The sequence below is a fragment of the Prionailurus viverrinus genome, chromosome D3, assembly GCF_022837055.1.
Source record: "Prionailurus viverrinus isolate Anna chromosome D3, UM_Priviv_1.0, whole genome shotgun sequence".
NCBI classification, from domain to species: Eukaryota; Metazoa; Chordata; class Mammalia; order Carnivora; family Felidae; genus Prionailurus; species Prionailurus viverrinus.
Genome location: NC_062572.1, coordinates 5,403,973 through 5,416,480, shown reverse-complemented (window position 1 = coordinate 5,416,480; position 12,508 = coordinate 5,403,973). Strand labels below are relative to the sequence as shown.

General features: G+C 53.3%; 1 protein-coding gene across 2 annotated transcripts in view; it reads left to right on the top strand.

Annotated features, from left to right (window-relative positions):
- Nucleotides 1–12,508, top strand: part of BRI3BP (BRI3 binding protein) — a 28,800-nt gene that overhangs the window by 6,217 nt on the left and 10,075 nt on the right. For both annotated transcript variants that reach the window (XR_007145921.1, XM_047828411.1), the window contains exon 2: nucleotides 6,521–6,623. Coding sequence is in view for 1 of the 2 variants with exons in the window: in XM_047828411.1 (XP_047684367.1) it covers nucleotides 6,521–6,623 (103 nt within the window). In the remaining variant the exon portion in view is untranslated. The remainder of the gene's footprint in view (nucleotides 1–6,520; nucleotides 6,624–12,508) is intronic.

Below are 12,508 nucleotides of genomic sequence, written 5' to 3'. Positions count from 1 at the left end.
AGTGCACAAGCTAAGGAGGGGCAGAGAAAGGGAGATACTGAATCTGAAGCAGGCTCCAGGCTCTGAGCTGTCAGCACAGAGCCCGACTTGGGGCTTGAACTCACAAACCATGAGATCGTGACCTGAGCCAAAGTCGGACGCTTAACTGACTGAGCCACCCAGGCACCCCATTATTTGTTTTTGAGGGAGAGAGAGCAGGGGAGGGGCAGAGAGAGAATCCCAAGCAGGCTCTGTGCTGTCAGCACAAAGCCCAGTGCGAGGCTCGACCTCATGAACTGTGAGATCATGATGTAAACTGAAATTGAGTCAGATGCTTAACCCACTGAGCCACCCAGTCGTCTCATCGTTGTCTTTTTGATTATAGTCCACAGGGTGAGGCTGGAATGGTATCTCACTGTGGTTGTTTTTTTCTTTTTTAATTTTTTTTCAACATTTATTTATTTTTGGGACAGAGAGAGACAGAGCATGAACGGGGGAGGGGCAGAGAGAGAGGGAGACACAGAATCGGAAACAGGCTCCAGGCTCCGAGCCATCAGCCCAGAGCCTGACGCGGGGCTCGAACTCACGGACCGCGAGATCGTGACCTGGCTGAAGTCGGACGCTCAACCGACTGCGCCACCCAGGCGCCCCCTCACTGTGGTTTTGACAGACCAGTTCTTTCCTTCCTTCCTTCCTTCCTTCCTTCCTTCCTTCCTTCCTTCCTTCCTTCCTTTCTTTCTTATTTTATTTTTAAGTAATCTCTACACCCAACATGGGACTCAAACTCACAACCCCAAGACCAAGAGTCACATGCTCCACCGACCCAGCCAGCCAGTCGCCCGCAGACCAGTCATTTCTTGAAATGTCCCATGGTGTGGTCGGATTGTTTCCTCGCGGTTAGGATGAGGGCACACGTCAGTCCGGATCTGGCAAGAATTCCCCTGAAGGGGTCTTGTGTCCCTGCCTTGTGCCCTGGAGGTGCCTTTCCCTTTTGTGACCCATTTGTGATCCGGGCGTCGGTTCCAGTCTTTCCTGTTCGTGCAATCTTTACGTTTCTGGGTGTTCTTCACATGCTTGGGCAAACTCGAAATGGCAGAAACCCCACTCCTCCTCTGACTCGCTCGTCAGGACACATTTGCTGATTTTCCCTGGAGCCCATTTGCACAAGCCAGGGGGTGACGGGCCGAGGGAAGGTTGGGGCGGAGGGAGGCAGGTGCCCTCGGGAGATGGACGTGCAGGCTTCTCTGCTACAAGAGAGAGAAGGGATAACGAAATCCAGGCTTCAGTAATTTTGTCCCTCCCACCGTGACGGCCGCCGGCCTCGAGTTAATTCACCTGAATCCCCCTTGTTTTCGTATTTCATACTGAACATTGTCCAACAGGTTCAAAGGCAGAGAGAATCCTGTAATGAACCCTGGACCCACCAGCCACTGCTTCCACAAATCAGCCTTTTGCCATTCTTTTTAAAGCTTATTTATTTATTTTGGGGGGGGGGGAGAGACAGAATCCCAAACAGGTTCCCCGCTGTCAGCGCAGAGCCCGACGCGGGGCTCCCTTTCCCGAACCGTGAGATCAGGACCTGCGCCGAGATCAAGAGTCACACGCTCTACCCACTGAGCCGCCCGGGCTCCCCTCTTCATCTGCTCTTCATCTGCTCTTTATGTCCACAGCGGCTTCTGTGGCGAAGTTGGGACTTGCCCTGGAGGCAAGGCCACGTTCACGTTTGGCTGGGTGTGTTGCTCGACCCCCGCGGGCCGGTGGTGGGAGAACCGTTCCAGGCTCCTGGCCGTGTTGTGACCCCCTGTTAGTGGCTGGGGCCGCCCTCCCAGTGCCACATACGGGGCAGCTCGAACAGGAGGAATTTACTAGAAAACCGAGACCCTGGCGTCTCTCCATGGTGTGCGGGCAGCTGTCTTCTCCCTGCGTCCTCGCGGGGTCTTTCCTCTGTATGCGTCTGTGTCCCCATCTCCTCCCCAACAGGTCCCGTTGGCTGAGGGCTCAGCCTGGTGACCCCGTTTCACGTTTCTCTTTTAATTTATTTCTGAGACAGAGAGAGACAGAGCATGAACGGGGGAGGGGCAGAGAGAGAGGGAGACACAGAATCGGAAACAGGCTCCAGGCTCTGAGCCGTCAGCCCAGAGCCCGACGCGGGGCTCGAACTCACGGACCGCGAGATCGTGACCTGGCTGAAGTCGGACACTTAACTGACTGCGCCACCCAGGCGCCCCCGGTTTTACATTTCTTACCTCTCCAAAGGCCCTGTCGTCAATTCCAGTCACATTCGGAGGGCCTGGCGATTAGGGCTTCGACATAGGAAATCTGCAGGCACAAGGTTCATCCCCCTGAGGGCTCCCGGATGCCCTTCACAGGGCGAAGTGGGCCAAGGTGTCACAGGGCTGTATCCAAAGCAACAGCGCCAGCCCCCAGGGCCCAGGGCCAGTCTGTCCTGCTCCTGGCTAGAAGGCCAGCAGTGGGCCCTTCTCTGCTCTCAACCTCTCCTGCCCAGACCAGTTTCCGGGACGGGTCTGTTCTTTCTCCCGAGCAATGCCAGTCGTGTTTGGGCCTGAGGGTTTCCCAAGAATGGCAGGTCTCCAAGCACCTACCTGGAGACCAGCGTGGGTAGGCGCTGAGACAGAAGCGTCCTTAGCCTTCTGCCGCCCGGGCTCCCGGTCTGTGCCAGCACCACGCGGAGGCCTTTACAGGTCGGAACGTCCAATCCTGTCTTTGCCCCATTTGACAGCTGACAAAGCTGAGGCACAGAGAGGTTCAGCAACGTTGAGCGGCCGTGTCTCTTCCTTCCAAAATAGCTGTTTCCTCGCACCCCTCCTGGGGGGCTCAGTGCCCTCCGAAGGACCCGATACCCTTTTCTCACAAAAGCCTTGGCGTTCCTTCCTTCTTCCGCCTTCCGAACAAATGGTAAAGCCTGCTACCTGGTTTTACCGACAGACACGCACAGATCGAGCATACTTTCTGCGAGAGGACGCACAGAACAGGGGTGCCCGTCAAGTGGAACGCTATCTGCCACCATAAAAAGGAAGAAACTACTGAGTCCTGGCACAACACGGGAAATGTTATTTTGAGAGAAAGAAGCCAGACGCAAGAGGTCACCTGCCGTATGATTCCGTTTGTACAGAAAGTCCAGGAGAGGCAAATCCGTGGAGACAGACAGATTAGCGGTTGCCTAGGTTGGGGAGGAGGGATGGGGGTTGGCTGCTGCTGAGTACGGGTTTCTTTCTTTCTTTCTTTCTCTTTTTTTTTAAGACTATTTATTTATTTTGGGAGAGAGCCATCGAGCAGGGGAGGGGCAGAGAGAGGGAGAGAGAGAATCCCAAGCAGGCTCCGCGCTGTCAGCACAGAGCCCAACGTGGGGCTCGATCCCACAGGTCAGATTCGTGACCTGAGCCGAATTCAAGAGTCAGACGCTTAAATGACTGAGCCAGCCAGGCACCCCCTTTTTAAAAACATTTGATTTTATTTTACTTTTTGTTTTAAGCAGGCTCCACTCAGAACGTGGGGCTCGAACTCATGACCCCAAGATCAAGAGTCGCATGCTCTACCGACTGAGCCAGCCAGACTTTTTTGTTGTTTGTTTTTTGTTTTTCAAAAATTTTTAATTTGCATCAAAGTTAGCATATAGTGCAACAATGATTTCAATAATAGATTCCTTAATGCCTCTTACTTATTAGCCCATTCCCCGCCCCCCCACAACCCCTCCAGCAACCCTCTCTTTGTTCTCATATGAGTGAAGTCATATGACTTTTGTCTTTCTCTGACTAATTTCACTTAGCACAATACCCTCCAGTTCCATCCACGTAGTTGCAAATGGCCAGATTTCATTCTCTTTGATTGCCGAGTAATACTCCATTGTATATATATCACATCTTTATCCATTCATCCATCGATGGCCATTTGGGCTCTTTCCATACTTTGGCTATCGTCGATAGTGCCGCTATAAACACGGGGGTGCCTGTGTCCCTTCAAAACAGCACATCTGTTTCCCTTGGATAGATACCCAGTAGTGCGATTGCTGGGTCGTAGAGTAGTTCTATTTTTAATTTTTTGAGGACACTCCACGCTGTTTTCTAGAGTGGCTGCACCAGTTTGCATTCCCATCCCTGTCTTTGTTTTTGTGTTTGTTTTTAATGCCAGCTCTTCCATTGTGTATGTTTTTTACCCTCCCATTTCAAAATAGCTTCATCGAGGTATAATTCACATGTTCTACAATTCACCCCCTTAAGGTGTCCCGTTCAGTCCTCGTTAGTCCGACCACAGAGCTGTGCAATCATTACCACAGTCGATGTTAGGACATTTCCTCACTGCTAAAAGAAATTTTAGCTCTCACAGCCCCTGGCAACCAGCAGTCGACTTTCTGCCTCTGTGGGTTTGCCTCCTCTGGACTTTTCATACAGATGGAATCCTACGACATGTGGTCTTTTGCGTCCGGCTTCTTTCCCTTAGCATCGTGTTTCAAGGTTCGCTGACGTGGAAGCTCATGGTAACTCATTCCGTTTTATGGCCACACAACATCCCGCTGTATGGATGGACCGGGCTTTGTTTCTCCATCCGTCAGCTGATGGCCACGCAGTCTTTACGTGTGCAAATCCCTTTAGTGTGATGACCTACGGAGAAAAGGATGATTCCTTGCAGGACGTGCTCTGGGGTCAGGGCTCAGTGCGAGTATGGGATGTCGGTGGGAATTTTGACCATTTACTATGTGCTCGAGGCATTTCATATGAGTATCCCACTTAATGCTAAAATACCCAGTTGGGGTAGATACTAGTACATGCATTTAGTTAGCGGGAGCTCTGATACGTATCATATGTGTGTATACATACGCGCGCGTGCACACACGCACACACGCACACACACACACACACACACACCCGTGGCTACGTAGCTAGCAGTAAGAAACAGAGCTGGGATTTGAACCCAGGCCCTTAAACTCAGCCACACGTGCTCTCAGCCAAGCCACAGAACTAGCACGGAGGTTACTGGAGTCCTGTCTCTCCTGGTGGCTGATTCAACCCTGCTCTCTTTCCCCTTGCGCCCTGGAGCAGTGATCCAGCCATAAGGTCTGATTCAAAATGCTGTAGCCAGGGCTCCTGGGTGGCTCAGTCGGTTAAGTGCCCGACTCTTGATTTCGGCACAGGTCACGATCCCATGGTTCGTGGGTTCGAGCCCCACATCGGGCTCTGCACTGACAGTGCAGAGCCTGCTTGAGAGTCTCTCTCTCTCTCCCTCTCTGACGCTCCCCCACTTGTGCCCTCTGTCTCTAAATAAATAAATAACTTAAAAACAATAGCCATTTCACTCCAAGGCATTGATCGCCCGCATGTGAGCCAAAGTGCACAAGTACAGGGCTCCCCTGTGTCACTCCCCTTTGCTGCAGTAGCGTGGGTGGGAATAGCCTAGGTGTCCATGGGTAGGGGATCGCTCAAACATCTTTAAGGAGAACAAGGCAGCTCTGTACGGTCTGAGGCAGAGTGTCACATGAGAAAACCGTGCATAGTCACTGGCGCTTGGAGGAAGAACGTTTGTCTGCTGCTAGTCCCCCGGTGCATCAAAAGGAAGCCACAGAATAACGACAGAGCCTCCAGAAGGAGATTTGCATTATGGGGAGTGAGATGGGAGGGTTAGTTTTCACTGACTTCCCATTTGCAACTTTGAGTTTTATACCATGTGTACAGAATAGCACTTATTAAAAGTAATAACCGGGTGAATGAGACTACACCTCATAGAGCTGTCCCTCCAGCCTGGTCTTTCTCTGGAATCACCTGTAGAGATCAGGAAGCCCTCCGAGGCACTGGGTCCTTAAAGCCAGGTGGACATGGGTCTCTAGTGTTTCCCTCATGCCCAGGAGATGTGATACATCTCACATGTGAGAGCCACCGCCCTCTCACCCTTCCTGTCCCAGGAGGCAGCACCCAACGTCCAGGCGGAATGGGAGGGGGTGGAAACTCCCACCATTTAAAAATGAGGAACCAGGGGCGCCTGGGTGGCTCAGTCGGTTAAGCGTCTGCCTTCGGCTCAGGTCATGATCTCGAGGTTTGTGAGTTCGAGCCCCGCCTCGGGCTCTGTACTGACCGCTCAGAGCCTGGAGCCCACTTCCGATTCTGTGTCTCCCGCTCTCTGCCCCTCCCCCATTCATGCTCACACACACTCTCTCTCCTTCAAAAATAAACATTAAAAAAATAAATAAAAGATAAAGGTGAGAAATCAGGCAGAGAAAAGAAGGAGACCTTGAGCTTGACGTGGGCAGGAGGGCTTCAGGAGAAGTCAGAGGTGGAGTGGATCAGCTTTGTGGGGACCTCCTGTCTCCCCCTCGGCCCGTGGAGGAGGAGGCCTGAGCAGATTTCGCCCAGCTCCTGGCCCACCAAGCTCATGTCTGTGCCCAGGCTACTCGGCCACTCCTGCTGTGTCCTTCCTTCATCACTGGCCGGCTCTGTTTTCCCACTAACGCGTAAACCAATGGGCCTGGCTGGACCAGGAGAAGGGGGCGTTGTCCCAGTCAGTGGTAGTGACCACTCTCTTGTTTTTGCAGTTCCTGACCAGGCTGACCGAGAGGTTCGTGCTGGGGGTGGACATGTTCATCGAAACGCTGTGGAAAGTTTGGATGGAGCTCTTGGATGTTCTTGGACTTGATGGTACGTGGCGGGGGGGGGGGGGGGGTGGGGAGGGAAGGCATTCATTGAAGGTGCTGTTTTATTCGAGTGGTTATCAAAGTGTGGACGCAGTACCCATAATGGGTGGCACACAGGACCCCTTGGGGGGGGTAGTGAGGACACAAATGAACACTTAAAAAAATTTTTTTAAGGTTTGCTAATTTATTTACAGAGAGACAGAGACAGTGTGAGCGGGGGGAGGGCCAGAGAGAGAGAGGGAGAGAATCCCAAGCCAGCTCTGCACTGTCAGCACAGAGCCCGATGTGGGGCTTGAACTCACGAACCGTGAGAACGTCACCTGAGCCAAAATCAAGAGTCGGATGCTTCCCTGACTGAGCCACCCAGGTGCCCCACAAATGAACATTTTTTATTGTGATAGTTGCATAAAGAAATGGCCCGTCAAAACTGAGATTCACAGATGCTGTTTAGGGTAAGGTGCGTGTGGGTAGGGCTGATTCGTCGGCCCCCAGGCAAACCGCAAAGACCAGAGGTGGGGCCTCCGGGGTGTTGGGACCCATCACAAACTCCTACCTACAGTTATTTAGGCACAAAGGGATTTCATACAGAGCTTGAGGCGGTCCCAGAGCCGTGCCTAGAACGCTGCCGAACTGGCCTGCTGTGGGAGTTGCTGCTGTGTGCGGAATCAGGAGGCTACTGCTGGAACGGTTCAATTCAAGGACTCGGCCCCGGTCCAGGCTGCCACCTCTCCCGCCAGGAAGTCTGCAGCCGCCCGTGTTGAGGCCCCAAGACCACCGCCAGGTTCGGCGAATCACCAGGAGGACTCAGGACTCAGTGTTATCGTCATGCTCACGGCTGTGATTTATTCCAGTGCAAGGACACAAAGCACCCTCAGCAAAAGGGGACAGGCCGGTGGGAGCCCCACAGGAAACCCTAATTCCACCAGCAACGATTTGTGGTGACGCGTGTAAAGTCTCTGCGCCCAGGGTGTTTCTTAGGGGCTGGTCATGTGGACACCTTCTGCCCGGCACCTGCCAAAATTCCCTACACCCCGCGGGAAAGCAGGTGGTCAGCATAAACCACAGAATGTGTGCAAATAGTTCAGGCACAGGGAGCCCCCGTTATCAGGGAATGGAGGGAAGGCCCCTCCACTACCCGTGTTCTTTCCACCCCCCAAGCGGATAACTCAACTCTCCGTGCGTTGACCAGGCGTCCCACGAATTGAACTGAATTCTGAGCCCGGCTACCTGGAGGTATAATGTCAGAGCGAGCCCACGGGGTCAGGGCTCATCCCACAGGACTGCCCCTCCCTCTTCAGATGCCAGCTGCAAGCCCCCCCTGTGCTTCTGACCAAGCAAGTGGCTCTAGCTCGGAGGTTCCCCCTCCTTGGGTTGGATTAATTTGCCAGAGCGGCTCACGGAACTCCAGAACACCACTTATTAGCTCAGCAGTTTATTGCAGGAGGATGTAACTCAGGACCAGCCCGATGGAGGAGATGTTCGGGTGCGTTCTGTAGGAAGATGCACGGAGCTTTGATGTTCCCCGAGCTCCCCATCCCAGAAGCTCCTGTCGGGTTTTTGTGGTGGCTCTGTCACACGGGCACGATTGATGAAGCCATTGGCCATCGGTGACTGACTCAGCCTCCAGCCGCTCTCCCCTCCCTGGAGGTCAGGGGATGGGTCTGAAATTCCAACCTTCTCCTCACGATGGGTTCTCCTGGTCCCCCATCCTCACGGCCTGTCCAGAGGTCACTGTGTCAGCACATACTCAGGTGTGGCCGAAAGAACCCTGTTAAGAATTAATCCAAAGGTTCTAGGAGGAGCTCTGTGCCAGCAATGGGGACAAAGACCAAATATATATATATATATTTACACATACATATACTTCTTCTTATAAATCACCATATCACACTCCAGAAACCCAAGTTCCCAGATGTCAGCCAAGGGCCATATTAATCCTTTCCGGCACCTCTTTCTAGAGAGCGGACTCGGGCCTGCTGTGTTAACCCGTTCCTGCACACTTCCTAATTCCGTGTCCTCTCTTGGCCCCTTGTGGTTCCTTCTCAACAAACCAGCCAGGGTGATTTTAGTTTTTATTAGTTCTTTTGTTGCACAGAGTGATTAAAAAAAAAAAAAAGGATCAATCAGGTTAAGTCGTTCACCTTAAAACTGCCCAGTGACTTCTGTTGCTCTTGGAATTGACACAGGGATCCCACGGGGACCGTCGGCTCCAAGGATCTGCCCAGCCTCCCCACCCAGCACCGGCCTCCGTCCTATCCTCGGACACATGTTTGTTTCCTTTAGGTGTTCCCCGCTGGGAGCAGGCCCTCAGCCCTTTGCCTGCTCAGGTCTTTCCCATCCTTGGGTCTCTGGTACATGACACCTCCTCCAGGGGGCCCATCCTGACTACCCCATGTACAGGGACCCTGTTCTCACGCCTACAATCCCTTGTCAGCTGTAATGTTCCGCAGCGTGCACACGTGTGTGTATATGTTTATTGCCCATATTTCTTCCGGAATCAGCTCCTGTGAGCAGGGTTTTGCCCATCTCCCCCAGGCTGCACCCTCCACCTCACTCTGCCTCTGGTGGACAGGGTCCCGTCATTAATAAAAGTTGGGGGACTCTTGGCCCCTCTGCTTCGCTGCTGGTGGGAGTTCACTTGCGTCCCCCCAAAAGTACCCCAAAAGCTCCAGTGTCTATGAATGTGACCTTATTTGGGAATGGAGTCTTTGCAGATGTGATCAAGTTAAGATGGGGTCTGTCCTGGATTAGAGTGGCTCCTAAATCCCACCAGACAGTGTCTGGTGTCCTTGTAAAAGAGGGAAATTTGGACACAGAGACAAACACACAGAGAGGAGATGGCCCTATGGACACGGAGGCAGAGACTGGAGGGACGTGGCCACAAGCCAAGGGTGCCTGGAGCCCCCGGGGGGCTGCAAGAGGCAGGAGGGACTCCCTCTGAGCGCTCAGGGAGCACGGCCCTGCCCGCACCTTGATTTCAGAATTCTGGCCCCCAGCGGGCAAGACGACACAGTCCCAATGCTCTAGCAATGCCACTCGCAGCCTCCTGGGAGTCGGGCTGAGCCAACACACAACCCAGATACGGCAACTGTGTGCAATCCCGCTCGGAGTCCGTATTCGCCACCCGCCCAGATTGTTAAACTCTCGGTATTTCCATCCCTGGCCAACAAGGAGCCCTGGAGGAGCAAACCTGATTGCAAAAAGTTGCATGCAGCTTGGAGCGGAAAGCTGCGGTGGAGACAGCCTCCTGATTACCTGGGAGGGGACCAGAACAGAGTCATTCCGCAGAGGCCCCACATGCTTGCGTTCGTGGGGAGGGCAGCTGGCACATTCCGGAGGTGAAAGAACCCCTCCCACGTCATGTTCTCCCCTTGTATTTGGCGCATAAACTTCAAAGCATCCAGAGGCCTTTGGGATTTTCAGCTTCTGCTTAGAAGTCTGAGCACGCCGGAGGCTTTACGGGAAATAGCGTTCCGAAGTTGGATGTTCTGGTGTACAAGGTCTCCATGAGCACAATCCTCTAATTCCTGTCTCCAGAATCTCTCGGGGTACCGGTTAAAGTGGAGCCTCCTTAGCCAGAGCCGTCCAGTAGAAAGAGAGCGCCCGATGATGCCACATGCTCCAGTTGCCACGTTAAAAAAAGTGAAAAGAAACCGGCGACACTAACTTAATAAGGTATTTCGGTTAACCCAAGAGCTTCAAACTCCTGTCATCTCAACTTGTGGTAAGCGTGTGGAATTATGAATGAGGCGTCTTTACATTTTGGGGGGGGGTGAAGCCTTCGTGATCCAGCCCGTATTTGACACAGCACATCCCAGTTCAGACGTGCCATGTTTCAAGCGCTCAGTGGCCACACGTGGCCGATGGCTCCCATAACGGACACCGTGGCGTTAGCCTGCTCTAGACCCGGTGGCTCAAGTCACTCTTCCGGGAAGGAGTTGGAAGGATGCACTTAAAGCCTCATCGCTTCATCAGGCTGTTTACTCTGTCTGAAGCCTTGGGAGCCGCTTCTGACACACGCACGCTCGTGAGACGCATCAGGGTAGCGCAGTCCGAAAACTAGACTCCCTGCCTCGAGATCCCAGCTCCACCCTGTCCTCGCTGCGGGACCCGGGGCAAGTCACGCTGTGTGCCTGAGCGCCCCCCCCCCCCCCCCGTGTGGAAAACGCTAGGTGTCATCAGCACGTCGTGAGGACCAGATGACAATTTGTGTGGAGCCATCAGAGCAGCGCGTGGGCCCGCGGTAAATACCGTGTGACCCCTTCACGGCTTACGGAGGGGATCCGCTCCGAAAAGTCATTCGTCAGGCCCCTGTGGGACCCACCCAGGCCCGATTCCCCACGCCGAGGGCCGTCTGTGTCCGGCTGCACACGCAGCCGGCTTTCCCCTGGCTCTGAATCGGGGTGGACCCCTAATCCGGTAGGACCGGTGACCTCGCGGGGAGCTTGGGCCCAGCGGCCGCGGGGAGAAGGCCACCTGAAGACGAAGGTCTCGGAGTCAGGGGGATGCTCCCACGAGTCAAGAAGACCACGGATAGCCCACACCCCCCAGAGGCTGGGGAGAGGCCTGGGATGGGCCGTCCCCCGGCGGCCTCAGAAGGCGCCACCCTGCTGACGCCTTGACCTCAGACTGTGTGCGAATACATACGTTCCCGTCGCCTAAGCCCTTCGGCCTGTGCTGCTTTGTTGTGGCAGCTCCGGGAAGCGGGTTCAGGCAGGAGTGATGAGTTGCTCATGTTCTAGGTGCGATTTTTAGGGCCTCCGGCGAGGCACACTGCTTCTTACCCCCCTCGCTGGATTGCAGCGCGGGTTTCAGTGAGGCCGTGCCTGTGTCAACATTCTCTGCCCTAGTCCTAGATCTACCCCCACCGAGGGTCCTTGTCCTCGCTGGTCACCTAACTTAGCCCCTTGTTACCCTGATAATAACACGTGGTATGTAGCTTCAGATATACATAGGCTAGTCCGGTGGTTCTCAAAGTATGCTCTGAGGAACCCTGGAGGGGGTTCCTGAGGCCCCTCAGGGGAACCGTGAGGTCCCCCCCTTCTCCAGCAACCTGTATGAGGCCAGGCATTCAAGGGATCCTTCAATGTATCAATTGCACGTTGATAATAATGTTGCATATGTTGGGCTAAATATCTTTTTTTTTTTAAGTTTATTCATTTATTTTGAGAGAGAGAGAGAGAGGTCACACCAACTGTGCATGTAAGTGGGGGAGGGGCAGAGAGAGAGGAGAGACAGAATCCCAAGCAGGCTCCTCGCTGGCAGCAGAAAGCCCCATGCCGGGGCTCAGGGTCACCAACTGTGAGATCGTGACCTGAGTGGAAATCAAGAGTCAGACACTTAACCAACTGAGCCACCCAGGCGCCCCTGTTGGGCTAAATATCTTAATGTTAATTTTGCCTATTTCTTTTTTGCCCTTTTTAATGTGGCTACTAGAAATATTTGTTTGTTTTGTTATTCATTCATTTATTTATTTAAAGTAGGTATTCTAAGCGTGCCTGGGTGGCTCAGTCAGTTAAGCGTCTGACTTCGGCTCAGGTCATGATCTCACTGTTCGTGAGTTCGAGCCCCGTGTTGGGCTCTGTGCTGATGGTGTGACGTCGGCTTGGGATTCTGTCTCTCCTCTCTGACCGTCCCCGACCTGTGCTCGCTGTCTCTCTCAAAATAAATAAATGAACTTTAAAAATAAAATAAAACAAAGATTTTATTATTAAGTAATCTCTACACCCAACACAGGGCTCAAACTCACAGCCCCAAGATCAACAGTTGCATACTCTATGGACTGAGCCAGCCAGGCGCCCCGAGAAATGTTTAAAATCTATCCGTGCCCCACGTTTGTGGCTGACATTCTGTTTCTGTGAATTCAAAACCAGATCTGAGGATCAAGCT